Source organism: Diospyros lotus, chromosome 13, assembly GCF_014633365.1.
Source record: "Diospyros lotus cultivar Yz01 chromosome 13, ASM1463336v1, whole genome shotgun sequence".
NCBI lineage: Eukaryota > Viridiplantae > Streptophyta > Magnoliopsida > Ericales > Ebenaceae > Diospyros > Diospyros lotus.
The window spans coordinates 34,185,231-34,208,904 of record NC_068350.1 but is presented as its reverse complement, the minus strand read 5'-3'; the positions used below and the strand labels follow the sequence as shown (position 1 = coordinate 34,208,904).

The window sequence follows — 23,674 nt, the reverse complement described above, 5'->3', positions numbered from 1 at the left end:
CTTGATCATTTCATATCTTAATCTAAAAAATATTTTAATCTTATATTAATACAACTTTATCTTATCCATTTTAACAAACCATTACCGCACGAGTCATTCTACAGGGCCCGACGGCCCTACCGAGCCCCTCACAGAAATGGGGTAAAAAGATGATTTTGTCCCGTCCACTTTACAAATTTGCTAAGCGGGCCATTGCCCCCTCTCCTGCTTTGTCGTCTCCCCTACCATGGTCGTCGCCTTGTCTCCGTCGCCTCTCTGCCATCGCCGCCTCGCTGACAGTCGATATAACGACTGTTGGCGAGGACATGTGAGGCAGCGATGGAGACAAGGTAAGGCGACAGCAACAAGGCGCGATGGTGGCCATGGCAAGGGAGATGACAAAGCAGAAGCGGGACAATCCATGAGAAGAAAAAAAAGAGAGCAAAGCGTAAAGGCAAAATCATTTGTTTGCCCTCTTTCGATAACCAAATCGGTAAGTGGGCTTTTTAGAATTTTCCATACCGCACAAATAATAATCCAGCATTAATTGGAGTTGCAAAAAGAGGGAGCCAACAGTCCACGTGCATTATTGTTGCTTTAGGGCTGCCTTGCCTATGCATCATTAATAGCATTCATTATCTCTCTTTCTCTTTCTCTCTCTCTCTCTCTCTCAAACACTCGATTTCTTTACCGTTACAGCAGCCCGTTCCATTTCACTTTCTCTTTTGTTTTCTTTTTTACATTAATCGATCCATCCTCCGGCCAACATATTCTTAATTCGGACAACACATTCGCATCGCAGCCCAGAAAATAAGCCAAAGAATAAAGCAATGTTGAAGCGACAGCAGACTGCCCGTTCGTCGTCGTCTTCGTCTCGCCGTGAAAACGTCGCCGAACATCGCCATGCAGCCGCCGTTGGCTGCATGGCCGGCCTTCTTCACCTCTCTTCCAAATACAAACCTCGTCGCCGATTCCTAATTACCTTCGGTTAGTTCTCTTCTCTACTTCCTCGTTTTATCCTCGTTAATTAGGATCAGAAGATCGCATATATCACGTATATACCTAGAAATTAATACAGAAAATTTTAACTTGATTCAGACACAATGCTTACATATTTTTCTGTGTTACACTTTACTATATATATATGATAATTTTAATTAAGTCTCTAATATATATTATTTATGTGTGTATCGATCTCTTATTCACGGTCAGATTGGCTTTCACCTTTCAGGTAGAAAGCCTGGGAAAAAGGTGGAGGACGAGGAGGAGGTTGCCTCTCCGGCTTGCAAGTCGGAGATGGGTTTGGTGCAAGGGGATTGTGAGGAGGAGAAGGGAGGAGATAAAGCCCGGCATGTTCGGAGATTGTCGTGCCAAGTCCCGAGAAGCCCGACGCTGCCGGCGGAGATTCGGCGATCCAATTCTGTCAACTCGCGTACGCCGGAGGAGAGCTTCCGGCTAACCACCGCTGCACAAACGCAGCCGGCACTGGTGGCGAGGCTCATGGGGTTGGAGGAGATTCCGTCGGCCGATCAGTCGGCGGCGGAGAAGAGAAGGAAGCTGCTGATGAGCGCACTGGAGAAATGCGACGAAGATCTGAAAGCCATTAAGCAGATCATCGACGCCCTCCGGTCCGGAGACAGCCCCAGATCGACTCCGGTTGCGAAGAGGAAACGGATTGCTAAAAACGAAGACGCCGTCTCAGGCGAACAACCGACTCCCATTTCTGTGCTCCGCAGCTTCACTCGTACACCTTCCGCCGCCGCCTCAAAAGTTCACATTATCAAAGGTTCGTATTCTCTTCTTGGATTATGCTTTAATTTTCTTCACGTATACTTGGGAGTAATTAAAGTTCTCGATAATTAATTAATACCATACACATAATATTTGTTAAAAAAATAATTAATAATCAATAATTTAAAAACATAATATTAATTAATTCCTTAAAACTAAATATCAAAATGACAGATGGGCAGATGGCTACAGCTGGGATGATGATGATTAAAGATGGATGTGCCATTGACTATGATTACTTAAGTAAGTCTTAATTTGTATGATACTTTATTATAATCACTAATCGCGATGATGCATGATCATGGAATGGCCCATGCTTTTGGCTCACTCGGGCTCGGCTGCCGTTCAGTCAAAGTCAAAGATGGCCACCACTGATGAGAAAAGAAAAAGGCAAAAGAGACCCCTTCTTCAGTTCAGGCTTTGCCTGACACCATTCCACTCCCACCCACTTCATCCACTTAACCCTCCATTACAAGCCCACAACAATACATCTCAGGACTGTGTCCCTAAAAAAATGGGTTTCTATTTTCATTTCGCATCGTATATGTGTCGTATTTATTTTGTTAATTACGAGATGTCAAGAGCACTCTTCAAGGATTATAGTTTCATATTTGCATCAACTCCCTGCTTGGTTGTAATATAAAAACAATTAACGTCTATAATCTCAAGTTTTGTATTTTGAATGTGTCAATTACATGAATTATAACTGGAGAATGCAGAACAAAAGGTGCAGCAGCAGAAACCGCCGGCGCCGAGGAGGAGCTGCCCGAGAGTCGAGGAGGTTGTCGACGTCTGCTTCTTCCGCAAGGGCGACGACGATGACGGATCCCTCTGGCAGACGAAATGCAAGCCGCCGCCGACGAGCAACAGGGCGAAAAAAGAGATCGTAGACAAAGTTTGTTGGGACATTGCATGGGGAGAGAAGAGAGAGGTCGGGAGAATAGGGCTGGTTTTGCAGGATTACATTTGCAGAGACTTGATCGTAGAGATGGTCCACGACTTAACCTTGGGAGCCTCTTCTTCTGCTTCTTCTTCTTCTTCTGAGTATTCACTGCCCCTAGAGGCTTGTAAGCGAAGTCTACGTTTCTAATTCTATATTTTCTCGAGAAACAAACAGCCATTGTCCAGATTATTGAAGATTCTTTCATTAATTTGTGTGTTTGATGTATAAAAACAGTAGAAAGAAACAACTATTAGTGCTTGATATCAAGTGTTAGCTCCAAGTAAATGAGTCAAATTTAAACTTTACCCCTAGTTTGGATGGAAAGTGAGGAGAGGGGGAGGGTTCCTTTTCTCTTCCGGGCCCTGCTTCCACCCAATTTATGGAGTATGAAAGGGAAAGAAACTTCTTTTAAAATTTCTTATTATTTTTTCCTTATTGTTTTTATAAAAGTCTAATAGTTTTTGTTTTATAATGTAAAAAATTCGAAAGGTTTCCGATCACAGACACTCTTTGTCTCGGATCATCCTACCATCTCTAAAACCTATGGTTTGCCTGGACTTGACTTGCGTTACAGACAGATTTGTCAAGATCAAAAGTCTAGGGATTGTCGATTAAGATAGATACAAATGATTGTATAGTCTTACATAGAGATAAAATTATATCCACAATCTCGCAATATCTCAAGCTCCTGAATGCATATGACAGACTCTATTCTACCTTTAGTGGTTTATAAAAGTCTTAACATTTATCTTTAATCTAAAAAATCTTATAATTATTTTAACACTGATTTATGTTGCTTTTGGAGAATGGACCCTCCAAGTACCTTTTAGTGTTAGCTCCAAGTAAATGAGTCAAATTTAAGCTTTATATATCCTAGTTTGGATGGAAAGTGAGGAAAATGGAGGGTCCCTTTTCTCTTCCAACCCTACATCCACCCAAATATGGAGTATGAAGGGGAAGGAAACTTATTTTTAAATTTTTTTATTATTTTTTCTTTATTATTTTTATAAAAGTTTAAATTTTTTTTATTTTATAATGTGAAAATTTCGAAGGGTCCTTGATCACAAACAATCTTTGTCTCGGATCGTTCTATCATCTTTAAAACTTACGATTTGTCTTAACCTGACCTACGTTATAGATTAGTCTGTCGGGATCTAAACTCTAGGGCTTGCCCTTTAAGATAGATACAAATGATTGTATAGTTTCATGCAGAGATAAAATTAAATCCACAACCTCGCAATATGTCAAGTTCCCAACTGCATTAGACGGATTGTCCGTACTACCCATAGTGATTTATAAAAGTCTAACATTATCTTTAATCTAAAAAAATCTTATAATTATTTTAACATTAATTTATGTTGCTTTTGGAGAATGGATGTTAATTAATGGCACATAGACACTTATATTTATTGTATTCAAGAAAGTGTGACAAAATTCAAGATAAGTCCAAGAAGAGAAAATACAAATAGAGAAGTACGAGAGACTAAACAATTCTGGAAAGAGTCTCCCAAAGGTACCCGGAGAGGTCCTCTAATTTTTTTCATATTCCATTCACAAGTAGATATTATTACTTTGATTTATATATATTATTTTAATATTTTGATATCTATAACAATTTGTATATATTTATTTTGAAAGTAAATGGGTATAATTGTAACTTTATTTTTTTTCTTTTTCTAATCATTTTGTCCTCTTCCATTCCCCATCCAAAAAAAAAGTAAAAATATATTATACTCATTTTTATTTTATTTCTTTCCAAACAATCCCCTTTTCTTTATGTATCGTTATATCCTCTACCCTACCCCTATTCCATAAATTTAGAGTATCCGGTTCATTTAACCTCGTATTGTGACTCTTTTGTAGGCTCGGTCGGAGCTTATTATGAAATAATTTGTTGTCGCTTTTATGATTAAGGACTTTTTTGTTATATTATTTAAAATTAAAATATATACTAAAATATACTATTCTATGTGTTATATATAAATGAGCCTAAAATCAAATTGAAAATAAGTTTTAAGTTTAAAGCTTATAAAAAGATTGACTTAAAGTTTGCTTAATATAAAAGAGTTAAGCTTCAACTTGATAAAATTCTACCTAAATAAGCTTAAACCTCAATTTTAAACTCCACTTAAAACTCAATCCCGAGCTTAAACCCATAGAATTTTAAATAAACAAGTTTTAAGTTTTTATAGTCAGTACTCGGTTGGACTCGTTTGCAACCTTAAAGTCAATAAATCACAAAAAAGTTTCTTACAAATGGCTCAAACTACAAAGATTTGAGAGTAATTTACCAAAAATTAATTATATTTTGGAAAATTTGTTAAATTCTACATAATTACTTCGAAGTTAATTTTATATAATAAGGTTAAGACTTATTATTATTATTATTATTATTATTATTATTATTATTATTATTATTATTATTGTTGTTGTTGTTGTTATTGTTGTTGTTGCAATTTGCATGTATTATTATTAGACTCAAATTTTCAATAACATAAAAGGTTCAATCTTTACTTTTAAAAAAAATCTTATTGAAATAACACATGTGGATTGAACCCACAATAATTTAAGATTTGTTTGGGATCACCTTCTTAATTGGATTTTATTGTTAAAAAGCCTAGATATTTTATTACAATTCTCTAAATAGCTTTTGGAGGGAAAAATTCAACTATTTTATAGTCTTTTAACTCTGTCTTTGAAAAAAAAAACTTTTTGATACCCTAATTATATCACTTTCAATATATATATATATATTTATAATAAATATATATTATTATTATTGTCAATATGCAACAATGAATTTCTTTATGGGGGAGAGTGTCCCAAGAAGTTTGAGTGACTAGTTTGTGAGTGATTTGCAAGAAAAAAAAATGGTTAGGGGCATATAGGTAAGCATTATTCGCAGACTCTCTTATACTAAAGTCAGTTTTATGTTTGAAGTATAACTAGTATGATTATATTCTAAGTAGAGCATTGAGTGTACCATTTTCTAGAGGAAAAGTCTCCCATTTATGGAGAGGAGATGGGAGAAGTATGATCAGTAGAAGGAGAGTCACAATCTTTAGTGAGCATTTTGGGCTTTTTTTTTTTTTTTTTTAATTTAGTAGGCAAGCACATCAAAGGTAGAATTAATTGATGAGAGCCTTTCAAATAATAGTTGTCGAATGATTCATAAATTCTTGGGAGTCTTTCAAAGGCATCGAGAGATGCTCTAGGATAAGGTCACTTAGTCTTGATTTTGATCACTTATGTCGAGGTCATTCAATTTGTCACAAGTCTCTCATAAGTCTCTCGCTTCAATCTCACTTAAGTCTCTCAATCACTCAAAGTATTGTCCCTCAACGTTGGTCATTCCATGACTTTATGCTCTTTTAGTTTGTTTTTGTAAATTTCTTCTTATGATATGCTTTTTTGAAATTGGGTCAGTCATTCGCTTTTTTGGACACAACCCCGCCAATTAAATAATAACACTAATTATATCACTTCTTTAAAATTTTATAATCACGGATCACTTTTCTTGTATAGTTAATAAATAGATATATTTTTTTTTTATTTCAAGATACCTTCCTTCATTTTTTGTCATTATAATCTAAAAAAGTAAAAAATAATTATATAATCTCTCTATTGTAATTAAAAAAAAAAAACAAAAACATAATAAAAGGTAAAAGGTAGTGGATAGCAATGCATCCACCACCGCTACAGCCTAAGAATGTTTGGGGAACTCAGATCAACAACTATGGATTCAATCGGTTGAACCTAGAAGTGTTTATTTTATTGGATGTTTATATTGGTTCGATCGATTAAATGCAGAAATTGAACCCAAAACGAAATGTGAAATGTTGATCTTGTTCAATCGATTGAACCCAGAGATGATTTTTTTTTTTTATTTAATCCAGATCGACAGCATTTTTTAAAACATTGAGGTGATAGATGCAATCTATGATGCACAAAAATGTCTCGGGATGGCGTTTTATTGTTTCTAAAAAGTTTCTTATATCAAAACATTGAGGTGATAGATGTAATCTATGATCCACGAAAACTTTTTGTGTCGGGATGCCGTTTTAGTGTTTTTGAAATGTTTTTATTATCGAAATGTCAAGAAATACAAAAGAAAACATTTCTGAGTTATTTCAGCAATTTCGAAAACGTTTCGGAACCATTTGGTAATATTAAGAAAATATCAAAAACGCGTTTTCAATTTGAAAACACATTTTCGTTTATAAAGAGATTAGAGATGGAAAAAATTTCAAATAATATGAAATTTGTTTGAATGTATTATGGAATTTATGTTTATTTTTAGATAGTCAGATACATATTTTAACTCTTATATTTGTACATATTTTTTATTTACATATTTAATTTTTTAGTTATTTTAATTATATCCTTGAACTATGTAATTTTAAATCAATTACATTTTAAAATTTTTTGTTATTTTAAATACACCCATGAACTATACAATTTCGAGTCAATTGCACATCTCAACAAATTTGTTGAGAACAATAAATTACACATAGTTCAATGGTGTAATTGAAATAACAAAAAATTTAAGGGTACAATTAAATCGAAATTGTATAGTTCAATTGTGTAATTGAAATAATAAAAAACTCAAATATCTAAATAAAAAAAAGTACAAAGACTAAAATATGTATTTTGCTTTTTTAGATTAAATAAATATTTTTATAATTTTTTATATTACGAATTATATTTACAAAAAGGTCCTTATATTTTTTTATTTATGAATTTTTTCAACGTTTTCGATTCTTATTGTTTTGAAAAATGTCATTTCTTTATTTTCGTTTCGCATCGTATCTGTTGTCTATTTCTATTTTTATATAACTTAAGATGCAATTTAGACAAATCTCATAATGAATTATGAATTTTATCTTAATTTTTTAATAAATAAAGATTATATCATATGAAGCTGATAAAAAAGACTAAATTGAGTCAATTGGCTAACGCACACTCTGAACTTTAAATTTGTTTAATTAATGTTAAACTTTTTAAAGCTTGTCACCACATTGCTTCGAATGGCGAAAGTTTAGAGAAATATTATAGTTAGTTAAATCACGAAATGTTAGGACTAATTTAAAAAAAAAATTATGAATTAATTAAATATATTTAAAATTCATGAATCGTCTAAACCAAATGACCAAAATTCAAAAGAAATTAAGGACAACATGTAAGTGCAATAATATTGTATGGCAAATATAAGATATAATTAATCATTATGCATATGATCGTAAAACTCATGTAAATCACGTAATACTATAATTAAATGCGTATCTGAATCCATAACAGAATATACCGTAATGAGAAATACTAGTTGGGGACGAAATGCTAGAATCTGATTTCTCCCCCTTGACCTCAACCATAATGATAGAATAATATAACTGTCGACGTTCGATTTCGGCCGACCGTGATTCGTTTTGGGCCGCGGTGAGTCAATCCAAAAATACCGAGAAGGAAGGAAAACCTCCCCCTCCAAAATTTCAAGCGTGTACACCAGAATCTTTTACGTGGTTCGGTCATAACGATGCCTAGTCCACGGCCACAGTCTGATTATTCTCTCAGAATGGCGGTATCTGATTATTCTTTTCGTCCCTGCCCCTCATGGTCTCTTTGATTCCCATTTATATTGAGGGGCTTTTACAATTTAGATAATATATAAAAATACAGTGATTGTATAATGGGGGACAAACAGTTCTTATCGCCTTCAGTGGGATTCTCATTACGAGGGGCATGGGCTGTTACAGATAAAGTGATCGAACCCTACCTCTAACTTCTCAGCAGCTTTGTCACTCATGCGAGCTGGAGGTTTTAGGCCAGCAACCTGGATGGGCCAGCGATCTGAAGGATATTTCAGGAGCTCGTTAGTCGATTGCTTAGAGCTCGTTGGAGGATTACCGGGAGCTCGCCATATGCTCGCTTTACGAGTTCCGGATCTTTGGTGGAGGCTGGACTTTCCTCGACGAGGTCGTCCGGGCCTTCTTGGCCTTGGGTGATTGGGTCGGTCTATCGGACCGAGTCTGGCCCATGCAGGGTGATGCGGGAAATACATATAACAATAACTGTGATTATTTTTTATTGTGTTGGGTAGAAAGAGGACCAAACCCCTATTTATAATAATAGAAGTAGTCTCTCGTCAAAACTCTTTAGAAGTTATTATCATCATCTTCTAAACTAATTAGAATTAAGATTAATCATTATCTTATTAAATTCTTATATTTATTTCATCAGATTAATACAATTATATCTTATATTAGATTCGATTATTTTATCAGATAAATATTATAATATCTGATAAATATTAATTATTATAATATATCAAATAATGTTACTGATTTATCTGATGAGATAAATTTTTACTTTATCATGTGAGCCATAAGAAGATAATTATTAAGCAGCATACGTCAAAGTCACAAATCTAGAATCCCGTACTTCAAACTCACCATAGCACGGGTTGGGTTGTCATGTTCATGTGTTTTTTTCTTATCAATGGTCTTATCCATGACCAAAGATGGAGTCTTTGGATAGAAATGGTAAATAAGAAAGGGACGTGGGCTTCTGAAGCCACTGAAAGCCCATAAAAACCCGCTATTTCAGCCCCGTGCTGCATCCCACAGTCGACAGCCACGTGCTGCATCCAATCAGATCACTCCCACTCCTCAATTCTCCATCCCCATCCATCATCTTCATCTGGATCATCCCTCTTTCCGTTCCCCATCTCTCAGAGGTACGAGTTTTCTCTGCATTTCTGGTGGTCTTGGCAAGAAACATGTTCTTGGCTCGTCTTCGATCTACATTCTGCAACACTTCTTATTTTTGTTTTCGTTATTTGTTTTCTGATTTGTTGATTGATAATGCTTTAGTGGATATTCATGTGTTGGAACTTTGATGGTATGGGTTTGATGCGTTTGCTATGGTTTTCTGTTTGGTTGCCCGAAATTCATAGAATATTTGGTAGGATTTTCTGATCCTATGGGTATTAATTAAGGTCCAATTTTGAGTGGTATATGGTCATTTGTGTGTGTGTTTAGCCATGTGGTGGAATTATGCTATTGTGGGTCTGATGCGCTTTGCAGATTTTCTGTTTGGTTCCGTTGGAAATCTGGGGAAATAATTATTTGTAGGAATTTCAGTATTCCCAGGCATAACAACGGCAATCTTATCTCAATCAAGTAATTAGAGGAACAAAACCCAGTGCTTCAATTTTCTCTCCAGATTCAGCAGCCAAAATGGTCCATTAACTCTTAAAACTTTCTTCCACCAGTCGAAATATTTGGCAAGTTCCTTTGTCATTTCCATTCTGTTTTGTTCTGTGAGCTTTTCAGATGCAACTTAGACCCTGTTGGAACTTAAACCCCAAAATTGATCGTTTGAAGTTGTAGTCTCATGCTTCTTTCCTTTTCATAGTTCACAAATTTCTACAGATCCCCATTAAGCTTATTATTTTTGCCACTGTTATCACGAAGGCATGATAATGTCTGTTTTGGAGCAACTAGAAAATGCTAATTTACTTTATCAATTGAGAGCGTTAGAAAATCATGGTCTGCATCTATGTTTAGGTGGAGAAATAGGGAGAGACAGAAAGACTAGCTTTACTTGTAATGGGTTGGTGAACAGATCACTGTATTCTTGTGATGTTGAAGGGGCTGATCTGCTTTTCTGGAGCAATTGAATTGGAAAGTATTGAGTGGTGCACCGTGCACGTCAAAGGTCAGACTGCTTGGTTACCAATGCGAATACGCCGAATAGTAGTAGAGAAGACTTCTCGTGAACCTTTAGCATATTCAATTTGGTGAGAGGTCAGGGAAAATCACTTTTTCTTAAAGTTGCATGCTTAAAGATTATATATTGCAACCTAGCATTTTGTTTGGATAAACAGTTAAAGTTTGTATCACTTTACATCAAGGCAAAGTCGCCAATTATTTTGATTCAGTAAAAAGTTGAGTTTGGGGTTAACCAAAATTAAGGGGTTGGTTAGTAGCACAATCTCCCCCCTGGTGGTTGGAATAACCCAATTTATCCCATGACTTGATTTCTTCATTACTATGAGTTTCCTATTTAAATCCGCTTGCAGTTAGGAAGGAGGAATCTAGTATCAGTGTTTCTCTCTCTATCTTAAGTAAGGAAGGATGAATCACTTTGGAAAATGCACAATGTTTAAGTAAATTATAATAGGAAGCAATAAATCCATCATTTGGCTTTGTTCCCAAAAAATACCCTCGGTGTATTGGGAAAGAATATTTTCTTTGTGCAACATGTTTGTTGTATGGAGTTGTATAGAAAAGTTAACAGAATTTAATATTTCCACAAGGTTTGAGTAAATTATAATAGAAACGTGTAAATCCAACATTTTGGCTTTGTTCTCGAAAAATGTCCTCAATGAAGTGTGAGAGAATATTGCTTTGTGCTACATTTTGTTGTATGGAATTGTGTAGAGAAGTTAACAGGATTTAATATTCCCACAAGGTTTAAGTAAATTATTATAGAAACCAGCAAATCCATCATTTTGGCTTTGTTCTAGAAAAATGTCAAGTGGGAAAGAATACTTTCTTTGTGCAACAAAATTGTTGTATGGAATTGTATAAAAATATTAACAGGATTTAATATTTCCATAATGGATGTTCATGTTGGGACAGTGCAAGATTGGAGACAATGGAAAGTAACTAATTGATTCCTAAGGTGGAGGAAGTGCATGACATCTTCTTGATGTTATAATTATCTATTAGTTTGAGATCCTTAATTATAATATTTTGGAATTATTTTCAACTTAGCCCACATTTCACCAGCTTAATCTTCAATCAACCAACACTAAGCTTGTCGATTCCTGAAAGCATAAGTTCAGCCCTACTCCCCCAAAATGTAGTGTTAGATCAAAATAACAAAGAAGATAATGGTAAATAAACACACACAAGTATATTGAAAATGCCATGCTTTTCTTGGATGCTCTTACAAATGAAGCCCTCTTCTGTTTATAGGTACTAATGGAAAGAATGTGTGGCTAGAATTGTGCCACATGTGAATGATATAATAGGACATCTTAAGATATTTACACAACCTCCTTGAGAAGTCTTAGAAGTAATTACAATATCCTACATTTCTCTAGAGTCTTCTAGAGAATACCAGAATCTTCTAGAGCATCCTAGTAATCTAAAAAATTCTCCAATCTTCTAGTATAATCATCTAGAATGCTCTAGAGACTTCTGGAATGTTCTATAATATTCCTGAAGCATCTAGAGCTTTCTAGAATTCTCTAGATATTTTATGAAACATTTCCACATTCTTCTAGATACAAATAGGTGTCATGATCGGCACCTATTTGTATGACTCATGACACCGATGTTGAATATAATAAATGCAAATTCCATTTAAATCAAAGTAGAATTAAGGGAGAGGCAATATTGAAGGCCAAGAGGTACATAAGAGTGAAAAATTTTGATAATGAGCTCAATCAACATAAGAATGGAGAGATTTACAACTTGTAGAACTAAGGCTTGATGAATTATGAGGAAAATGCTTAAGGTGCTTTATTTGACTGGTGCTTGTGAGATCCACTTAACTCTACTAGCCTTTTTTCCCAACTACTTGTAGTGGGCCATATTGATCCTCTCTTCTTCATCAACTCCATCAGGAGCAATAATTTTAGTTAGACCATAGTACATAACATCCTTCTTTATAGTCTCAACCCAACTTAACTTTGTTGCTTCCCTGAATAAAGATATACCCATGAGGTTAAAAGCAAAACTTTAGAACTTACAAGACCGTTAAAAGACCAACTATGCTCTATCGTGTAGGTGTGGTGCAATAATGTGTTAGATATAAAACTAAAAGATAGGGATGTGAATGAACAAATCAGTGAGATGATATATATAATCTTTTTTTAAAGCTAAAATGAGTTAAAAACAATTGAGATGGTTTGAACATCCAGAACAAAGACCACTAGATGTCTGACATTTTTATTAAGGTGATGTTAAGAGATCTGGGAGTATAAAATTCACTTGGATTAGTTAAGATAATAAAGAAAGACACTAGCCTAGCAAAAAAAGAAAGACATGGCACCATCCTTTAATCAATATTATGACTACTTCATAGAGTGAAATAGAGAAAATATATTGATCTGGGCAACTCCTAATAATTCAGAAAGCATTAGTTTAGTATTCCAACAAATGTGGGTCATGGATTTAGAATCTTCTTTGGAAGTCTTTTATTTTGTTGGAGGTAACATCCCTAGAGTGCCGCATGTTTTCCTTGGCAATTAGATGGACCTTCAAATGAGCATCACTTGATAGCCTGCTGACAGTGACACACAAGCCTCTGTTTTCATTTTAACTCGCACACCATGTGTTAAGTCTCATGAAGTTTGCACCTAAACACTTACTCTTCAGCCTAAGAATGGGATACCAAGCCTCTGACTGGGAAATCTGTCAAGCTTTCTAACTTCAAATAACTAAAATTGCCATATGTCAGGACCTTAGTCCTAACTAATGTTTCCTTTGAAGATAGAATTGGAATTGAAGGAGAAATAGAAATAAATGAGGGAGAGATAGACAAAATAATAGGGGGAAGCCTAGACAGATGAAGGAGAATTAGACAAAAAGTAGGGAGAATTCGAGAGAAAGTAAGGGAGAATTGTAGAGAAAAGGAATATCTTTTAATTCACAACCACCATAACCTCTCAGAACTAGGGGAGAGCAGAAGTTCGATTAAATCAAACTAACCGAACCAAACCGACCTGTCAATTCGGTTCGGTTATTTTCTTGCTATGGTTTGGTTCAGTTATCTTTTTTGAGAAGTTCGGTTTTTGGTTCAGTTCATTGTTTGAAATAACCAAACTAATCGAACCAACCAATATGACATCATTTTGGGTTCAATATAAAAGAAATATACATAGAAATGAGAAATAGAATGGCGGAAGGACTAAACTGCCTAGCCTTCAACCCTTTCCCTTCCCCTTCATCTCCAACTCTCCGGTGACCCATCGCTCCCTCCGATGCAGACGCTAATTGTGCTCGCTGGTCGACGCCACCTCAGTAATCATTGCTACCAGCATCGCTACCAGTCTACCAGGTTATCGTGCTTGCCCATCCGCCGTTGACGCCACCTCAACAGCCACCATCGCCTCAAACCACCTCTATTTCCTTTAGATATTCACACCATGCTTGGGCCCCTTCGATAAGTTTTCCGACGACCTTCTTGTGGGTGGGTATTCTACATTAAAACTTAGATCTACTAAAATCCAACCATTAGATCTTTTTGATTTTTTGGTATGTGGGTCACTAAGCCAAGGTAAATTTGATGGTCAATTCCAATCGTTGGAATCCATTATGGATGGTGGCCAGCGACGTTTTTTCATAAACGAGTTTTTAGTCTTTTAACAATAAAATTAATTTTTAGATTTACAAAAAATCAACCATTGGATTAAACTCAATTTTAGGTATGGGAACCACCACGGTTGGGGAATTCAATTGGAATCACCGGCTGGCTAGGTGGTCGGTGGCAATAGTAAGACCGAACATTAGTTTGGTCTATTCGGTTTGGGTTTGTTCAATTTATTTGGTTGGTTTAGTTTTTATGAATTTTGTTCAGTTAGTTCGGTTTTCGGTTAGTTCAGTTGGTTCGGTTCGGTTTTGTACGGTAGTTTAGTTTTTTCAATTATTGAATTTCACTGAACCAACCGTTTGCACACCCCTACCTGAAACTGTATGATAGCTTTATATATAAAGCTATTACAGCAATTACCACTTCCATTACTCCACTACATTCATAATTGTAAGAAAAATAACTACATTGCTCCTAATTGTAAATAATAACTGCAATTAAACTACAATTACTATTATATTTACTATTATTATCCTTGGGGTCATGACATTCCTGCCCCCTTAAAATGTTTCTTATTCCCAAGAAATCTCAGTAGCTTGACCAATATTCTTCATCCAATCCCTATTTTCACTATCTGATTCATCTTTTTCCGCAAAGCATCATGATTTTTCTGTTCAGTCCACTTCAATTATTCCTTCTGCATCCTCCTTTGCTCCTCCTCAGCTTTTTCCTTAAACACATCTTTTCTTCCAGCTTGCTATTGTACACCGTAGGTTCATCTTCAACAGATTTCTCCTCCAATGGTATCACATTGATTTTTCCAGAAATTGACATTCCTTTCTTGGCATCCAGCTTGCATCGGAAGAGGTGAGAATGTTCCGCAAGTTCCACAATGGTTGAAACCTGACCTCCATCCAACCTAGAGTAGATGCCAAGAGCATACATCTCATCAAATGCCTGAAAAATCCCTTCATTGCAACTTTCATATCCAACATTTATAACCAGAATATCTAATGATTCATCTTTGACATGATTTATAACTGGAATATCTAATGAATCAACGTTTTTTTACCAATTCAGATTGTTCATCTTCTTTAAAGGGAAACTCATTATCTTCCAAAATTTATTCATCCTTCTCCTTTGATAGAAAGTCCTCCAGAAAATTGACTTGTGGAGTTCTATGGATCACATCATTTCCTAGCAGGAGTGGATCTCCAACTGTCATAGGGATTGAGCTCTTTTGTTGAATAATGGGATCAAGATATTCCTTAGAAAGTAATTCAGTTGAAGACTAAGTTGACTAACCTAATACCTTTTGGCCATCATAATCATGAGTTCATCCAGTTTCCTTTCAAATCTATCCATAGAAGCTTCAAGCGTTTGGTAACCATCAGCCATGGAGAAATTCCAAAAAAAACTAGATCTAAAGCCAAGGAACTGCTCTGGAACTGCCTCCAATAACTGCCTTGTTCTGATCAAAATCAACTACTAGGAACCCTAGATCACAGTTGAGAATTGACTACTTTGATATCAAATGTTAGGACCCTTGTCCTAACTAATGTTTCCTTTGAAGATAAAATTGGAATTGAGGGAGAAATAGAAAGAAATGAGGCAGAGAGAGAAAGAATAATAGGGTGACACCAAGAGAGATGAAGGAGAATTAGACAGAAAGTAGGGAGAAACAGAGAGAAAGTAAGGGAGAATCACAGAGAAAAGGAATATCTTTTAATTCACAACCACCATATCCTCCCGGAACTGTATGATAGCTTTATAAATAAAGCTATTACAGCAGTTATCACTTCCACTACTCCAATACTCCACTATATCCAACTACACCCAATTCATAACTGTAAGAAAAATAACTACACTGCTCCTAACTGTAAATAATAACTACAATTAAACTACAATTACTATTATATTTACTATTATATCCTTGGGGTCATGACACCATAAGTGCTAAAGTATTAGAATACTTAATCTTCTGAGGTCTTTATAGCCTTGACACAATATCCTCAAGGGATTATTGGTTAAAGCTCTATCTTAGAAAACATAAAGGCAGGGGTTCCCTTCAGGCCATCCACGGCTCAACTTGCTAGGTAGAGAGACTCAAGAAGACCTTGATAGCCTATTAAAATCTCCTTGTCATGAGTCGCCAACAATAGGACACTCAAATTTCACTGGGTGAACTTTTGCTGCATGTACAGCCTAATTACTCTTCACGATAAGCTAATAATTGAACAACATTTGCCCAATGATATGATATTCAAAGTTTGCCACCAAAATGACCTAAAAACTAAAAATAGGAAAGATTTAGCACACTGAAGGATTGGGAAAACAACAGCCTACTCTATCTCTCTCTGTCTCTCTCAATTGTCTTGATTTCCTCATTCATCTGAAGATTCTGAGCCCTAAATACCATGCTCTTTGAAGATTCCTTATTTTTTATTCAACCTATCTCTGCATCACTCAGGTATGAACCTATATGTTTGCAATGATTAACTCCAATGAAGATGCGTTGGGGTTGTGCAATCCATGCAGACAAAGCCTCAGTAGAGAAGATAAAAAAAAAAAAAAAAAGGAATCAGAGAATCTGCTACATTTCCTTTGCAGAACCAACTTTCCTCACTTGACCTTTATTAACACTTACCTCAATGAGTCAATGAATAAATTGCCCTAGATCCCCCCAATTGACATCCACCTCTGTCTCTCTATAACATGGCCCAGTTTCATTCTGTTGTCACTTACCAACTCAATATTTTATGTGGGCATGTGTAAATGCACTTAACTTGCCACCTTCATTAAATGTGAACCCATATAAGAAAACATGGGACCTCACCCAATGACTTGCCAAGGATGTTACTCGGGTCCGCTATTCATACTTTCATACTTGAGAACCGCAGAAACTTTTGATATATGTTCACAACTTGCCAATGCAAATCAACATTAAACATCCTCCAAATTTTATTCCCGATCTGTTGATGTGATTCACCCGTGGCACAAACACCATAAACGGATGAATTTAGTCCCTCTACATGCTCATTGTTGCAATAGCCCCAAGCCTATTCAGTTGCATCAATCATCATTGGTGATTGGTGCGACATGAGAGTGATGCATGTGCTAAAAAGCAGGTCTTGTCATTTTACCACCAGTTCCTTATTGGTTCACAATCAACACTTCTCTATGCTGCCGAACCCCCATGCCTCCCCACAAAGACCACATTCCTACCTTACTTGCAAATGCATCCATCTCTGCTTTCTTCCTCCTTAATCTGTCTGTATTCATTGATCCTTCACCACCTTCCACTGTGAACTCACCATACTGCTGCCTCTCCATTCAAAAGCACCAGCACCCCTCTATCAGTCTGGTGTATTTTTCCCATGTATGTAAATGGGCATCATCTTCCATAAAACTAGTATTAAGTATAAGATTGAAATCAGTGATGATGAACTCATTTGGCTTTGTGTGCATTCATACAAGTATGTGTATTATGCTCTCAACCTTTGCTTACTTTATTGTATTCAATTTGTTGTGATTTGTAACATATGAAGGAGATGGTTATACACCTACAAAAGAAAAGAAAATGAAAAAAAGGAGATAATTATCCAATAACAACAAGCCATATCAACACAAAAACATAGAGAATTTACATGGTTTGGAAGTTTTGCCATAGTCCATGGGGGAAGAGCACTTAATCTTTTTCAATATTAGAAAGTAGGGTATATAACAGTATTTGTAAGGAAGACTCTAATTGCATTGAAGTTAGAAATTTACCTTGTACAGTACATCTGAACTCTGTCCCCTGCACCTGTCCAATCCATTATTTTCCCCTACCTGGAAAACACTTAATTAAGCTAAGCTGGCCAATTGTCAAAGCTCTGCTCCATACGCTCCAACAACTGACCTTCTGTCTAGCAATATGAGCCACCAGTATCATACAATTGTAGTATAGACACAAGACCACCACCAGATTAGCATTGGTGTTGATGGGTTCTCACACCCTCAGTTAGATTATCCATTTTTCTTCTTCTGTCCACTCCCTGAACGCTCATTTTGTAGTATTGTATTTTTTGGGGATGTTCTTTTCTGGGGTGAATGTTGTGTTTTGGGGATCTGTTTTTTATGTTTTCTTGTAGCTTTTCTTCTTATAAATAAATTGCTACCTGTCTATAAAAAGAAAAAAAGATTTGCATAACTAGACCCACCATGTGACCTTCACTTATTCGCCACCAACTGCTTACTATAAAACCATATTGAAACCTACCACTTGATCTTTGCATGAGCCTCCTTGAAACCATATTTTGGAGAAAAAACTAATGTGTGTGCATGCGCGCGTGAGAGAGAGAGAGAGTTTTCCTAGAGAATGGTTGCAGATTTGGTAACAAACATACAACTTAAACAGAGCAAGGATGAAAGTTATTTACTGACCAAAAACCTAGAGAAAAATGAAATAAATTTGTGCAGATGACAAGTGTTAATTCATACCTTGCTGTGGAAGTAAGATGAATACGGGTGGTAATAATGAGGAGAGGAAAAGAGAAAGAGACAGGGAAAATAATGTTTTATCTGTGTTGTGAGCTCTTAAACATACAGGTTTACCAACAATGGTACTTTAAAATGTATGACTAGCAAGATAATTGTAAAACCAGCTATATCATTTAAGATTTTTAGATACTAGGTGGGTTTGAGTTGATTTTGAAAAGTTGCAGGTTGCTGGTTTTATAGAGATCATTGGTTGGAACTTTCTGGTCATGGAAGAGTACATTTTGATACTGATATATTTCCAACTTAGAAAAGTAGCCTTACCATTTGGTATCCTAGTTGACCTTGTAATGCCATGATATCTCATTTTCATACCTAAGAGTCTTCCACCAAGTTTTACCTAGTTCTTCTCCACTTTTTTGTTACAAATTCCTTTCATTCCCTCCATCATAGGTCAATCTATTGTTTTTTTCATCACTTGTTCAAATTATTTTATTTTCACCTCAGGCATCTTATTTTTAATTGGCACCACTCCAACTCCATGACACATAATCTTATCTTTAATTCTACCTTTTCTTGTATGGCTACACATCTACAATACCATTTTGAACTCTATTATACTTATATTTTGCACATATTGGTACTTGAGGGGCATCCTTCATGCACAAAGCTCACCACTTTATGAGGGTCAAGAGAGGGTCATCTTTGTGCACAACCTTAGCCTTGCTTTGCAAAGAGGCCATTTCCACTATTGAGACCTATGACCTTCTAGTAAAAAAGGAGCACATGTTGGTACTTAACTACCTAAAATTTTGTATTGTACAATAGAATTGGTTTTATAGCCGTATGACAAAATTTATCATTTAGCTTTAAAGGGATTTACAATTATATAAAACGTTAGAAGCTTTTCAATACTTTAGTCATCCTATCTGGATACTATGAGTAATATCATCAATAACCTTTTGATCTTTTTGACCAATTGATCCAATATATTTGAACTTATCTTTTCTTGAAGTAACCTGATCTAGTAACCTGATCTTCAATTCACCATAATATTGTCCACACTTTATTTTTACAGAACTTATGTATCATAATTTCAATTTTTTATCTGCTCATTTGAAGCCTTTGAATTCTAAAGTATCCATCCATAACTCAAGCTTATTCCTGCTGTATTTATTTTTCTCATCCACCAAGATTATGTCATCTATAAATAACATACACCGAGGCGTCTCTTCTTGAATGTGCTTAGTATGTTCACCTATCACTAGAGCAAAGGTGAGGTATCTCTTCTTAACGATAGTATTAGTTATGGTGAGGTCATTATGTCAAGACAAAATTTAAGGTAATTTTCTTTTATTATTTTATCCTCCAAAGCTACTTGTGTTTCCATGTTGTACAATTTGGTTTCACAATATCAATTATATGATGGAACACAACCATATCGATTATTTTCATTCATTGCCATCTCTTGAAACATTTCCATATGAAGATGGTGATGGAACTTTATTTCATCACTCCCTCCCTAGAGGATTGCATTAGGAAAAGCATCCTACAATTATGCCACATTGTTATTTTGCATGAATTTGTATTGTCAATTGACTTAGAAAACAATTAACATTATAAATGTTGCCACCAACCCTAACTTGGTTGGGATAAGGTGTTAATGGTGATTATTTTATCATCCAAAGCCATTACTCCATGATGATCTATATGCCCATTCACTTTCTTGCTGATATTACCATTCAATTCACATTTAATGAACTCTCTTCAAGATATTCTTTGAAACAACTCTTTAAATCCTCTCAAAAGTTTGCTTTTATCTTTGAATTCAATTTGTGGTACAAATGCATCATCAACATTCAAACTCTTCTCTTAGCACAACTTTAACTGTGATAATTTCTCCTAGTCTCGTTACATTCCCTATCTCATCCTTTAAAGTTTTATATATAATAACCCCCCCCCCCCCCCCCCCTCCATTTTTCTGATGGTCCTTCCCCCAGTGCCAATTTGTACATCTAGGCTAGCAAATATTTTAGCCTTCCCACTAACCCATCTTGTCAAATAATATTAATTCTTCTTCTAATCATCACAGTTACCACTTCTATAAATTTCTCTATCAAAGTTGTAATATTCCCAAATTTAATCCTAGGCCTCTATGCCTAGGATTAAATTCTAGCTCACCAATCATTGTATTTTGTCTAGAATTCCTGTTGTTTAATTTGACAACTTTTATGCTAGCTGTTAGCTACCTAACACAACCCTCTTCCTTTATTCTAAGCCTCCAGTCCTAAACTAACTTTTACCCATGTTCATCTGTAAAATGTGAGAATTTCTGTGAATTTAGTACTCCATTCAGGTGTTGATAGAGTGGCCCTAGCCCATTTTCACTATACCTGTGCAGTACAACTCATGGCTAAGAAGGTTTAACAGAATATGCTTTTATTTCAAATCTATTTTAAAAGATAGAACAGTTACGGCTAGTTTTCAACTGCCTAAAGAATAATACCTACAATGCATTACTCCTTATCAACCAATTAGGATGTTCTATAAAGATCTGACAATTTTTGCATTGGTTGTTGAGCTTGAGTCCCACTGTAATAAGGAGTAATACCTTCAACACTAGAAGTATGGATGGGATAATTCAATTAACAGGCAGAGTTAAAGCCTTAAAGCCTTATCCATCAAAATTCACATGGAAAAAATGTAGTTATGCTCTATCACCAGTGACCCCCCCTTGGGAAAATGTACAGGGTTTGTGGTTAAACACGTGTGCAACTCTTTGTACATGTCATGTTTTGCAATCCTACAATTGGACTATTCTCTTTTTGTACTTTGCTTACAACTTTTATATGCAGGAAAGGAACCTTTGTTCTTAAACACTTCTTATCTCTTTGTGCTTGTCATGTTCCAATCCTACAATTGGATTACTTTCTTTATATTCTTTGCCTACAAATGGACAACTATTCACTTGCAAATTTGTATATATCTTCATTATATGCTTATTCACTTGCAAATATATACTAATTATATGTATTTGTTCATATGATGGCCTTCTGATCATTTATGAACATGAAATTTAGCGAGCATAAATGTTGCAAAAGGAGAGAGCAATCCCACATCAAGACCGTCTTCTTCTTCTATTACTTTTTTTTTCAGAGAGAGAGAGAATATGACTTCTTTTATTGTTTATTAATGATTTCATGGACAAATGACAATTTCTTAATTGAATGAAAATAGAAAATGTACAGCAGCTTTAGATTGTAGGGAAGGTTGGGCTTCATTATGGCTTATTATAGCAGAGTTTTATATCTGAAAGAAGAGTAGTTCTGTGGTTGTAAATGATAACCTGAGAGCAATTTGACTATTCAATTTAATGGCATGATGGAGAAGCAAAAAATAGCAGATGAAGATAGAATATTCTGTAGCAAAGGTAAGTAGAAACAAGCATGATGAAGATGGTCGTGATTGTTTTGAACAGGAAACCTACTTGCTAGTCTGTAGGCACATTCTATTTCTCCCGAGTTTAAGATCCCAAACAAATAAACTAAGAAACTGACTGATTAGAATGTTCGAGGCCTGCTAAAGATTCCAAAAGACCTAATTAACTGCAGTGCATTGCTATTGATTTTTGAGATTTATCAAAATTCACTAACTACTAAACCTAACAAAAGGTTTAGATTGCAGAGTCTGCTTGGGTCAATCCATATGATTTCAGAATTTTGCCTTTTCTTGTTATCAAGCTCTGCCCCATGAAATACTTTGTTTTGTTGTCTCACTTCTTAAATGTCTCCATGGAGATAAATTTGTCAGATGTCAGATACTTTTTGAGCTTTAGTAGTTTCTGGTATGTAATTTTTCTGTATATTTTCTTTATGGGATGTTTATTCTTTGATTTTCTAGAAAATGTTTTGAGATAGCAGTCAAAGACAAGGAACCTGAAGGACAACATTCGAAGTAGAGAAAGGTTTTGAGATGTCTAATGGCAGAACCCATTGGTGCTATAGCTGTAGGCAACCGGTTAGTCTGCGAGGACAAAATGCAGTTTGTGCCGACTGTTGTGGAGGATTTATTCAGGAACTTGGTGATATACTGAGCACGAACAGCTTGTCCATAGATTCTGGTGAAGAGAATGGCATTGAAGATCACCAGCAGCAGCCCAGATTAATGGATGCTTTCTTGAACTTTCTGAGAGAGCGAATAGTGGGAATTAACAGGAGCGTTGACAATAGTGGCAGGTCAGATTCACATCCTGAACATGGTGGTATTGGTCCTTGGTTGATCTTCAGTGGACAGATGCCTCAGGACAGTAGGTTTGAAGAGCTTTTCAATGAGGCCGGGGGATTTAGGCAAACAAGTGGCGGGAATTATTTCGTTGGTCCTGGACTAGAAGAACTAATTGATGAGCTTACTATTGATCAAAGGGTTGTACCCCCTGCACCCAAATCTTTGATCGATGAGATGCCTACGGTTAAAGTATCACAGAGACACCTTCGCTCTGACACGCACTGTGCCGTTTGTAAAGAAAAATTCAAGTTAGGGACTCAAGCAAGGAAAATGCCGTGTAACCATATATACCATTCAGATTGTATTGTTCCTTGGCTAGTTCAGCATAACTCCTGTCCCGTTTGCCGGCAGGAATTAACATTGCAGAGGTCTAACAGCGAGTGTAGCGACGAGAGCTGGAGGGCTCATGGTAGAAGCAGCTCAAGTGGCCGGAGGAATGTACATGGAACGGGTAGAAGTCGAGGATCGTGGAACCCGCTCTCTTTCATCCGGTCTCTTAGATCGTCCCGATCCCGAGCTCGAAATAATAGAGCAGTTGGCAGCAGCTCGTCAACCACATGAAGGTAAATCATTGTGGATAAGGCCTTAAAAACAGGGAGGCAAGGCTGCTCATAACATGGCTTGATTTCCTTTCTCTTTTTACTGGTGTCCCAAACTCACTGCCCTCCAACCTAGAGCAAATGGCTTGTGTTATTGGTGTGGTTTGGAGCTCCGACTCCACAACAATTTAGCTTGCTTTTCCTGAGCTGAATCAAAGTCTATGCTTCTGCTTCTGTTTTATATGCATGTTACATATTCACTGTTTTTAATGTTTAAAGTCTCTCTCTCTCTCTCTCTCTCTCTCTCTCTATATATATATATATATATATGCATGTG

General features: G+C 35.8%; 2 protein-coding genes across 3 annotated transcripts; both read left to right on the top strand.

The window, feature by feature from the left end:
• The first annotated feature begins 600 nt into the window (after positions 1-600).
• Positions 601-3,086, top strand: LOC127788251 (uncharacterized). Of its 2 annotated transcripts, none has more exons than XM_052316362.1 (4): positions 601-966; positions 1,211-1,765; positions 1,945-2,013; positions 2,490-3,086. In XM_052316362.1, exons 1-4 carry the CDS (start codon positions 810-812, stop codon positions 2,858-2,860), a joined length of 1,152 nt encoding a protein of 383 aa, XP_052172322.1. In that variant the 5' UTR covers positions 601-809; the 3' UTR covers positions 2,861-3,086. The 2 variants fall into 2 exon arrangements, with proteins under 2 accessions (XP_052172322.1, XP_052172323.1); XM_052316363.1 differs by having other exon boundaries at positions 2,483-2,740.
• Positions 3,087-9,216: 6,130 nt separating this feature from the next.
• Positions 9,217-23,578, top strand: LOC127788398 (probable E3 ubiquitin-protein ligase RHC1A). Its single transcript, XM_052316598.1, has 2 exons — positions 9,217-9,446; positions 22,415-23,578. Exon 2 carries the CDS (start codon positions 22,487-22,489, stop codon positions 23,357-23,359), a length of 873 nt encoding a protein of 290 aa, XP_052172558.1. The 5' UTR covers positions 9,217-9,446; positions 22,415-22,486; the 3' UTR covers positions 23,360-23,578.
• Positions 23,579-23,674: the final 96 nt, after the last annotated feature.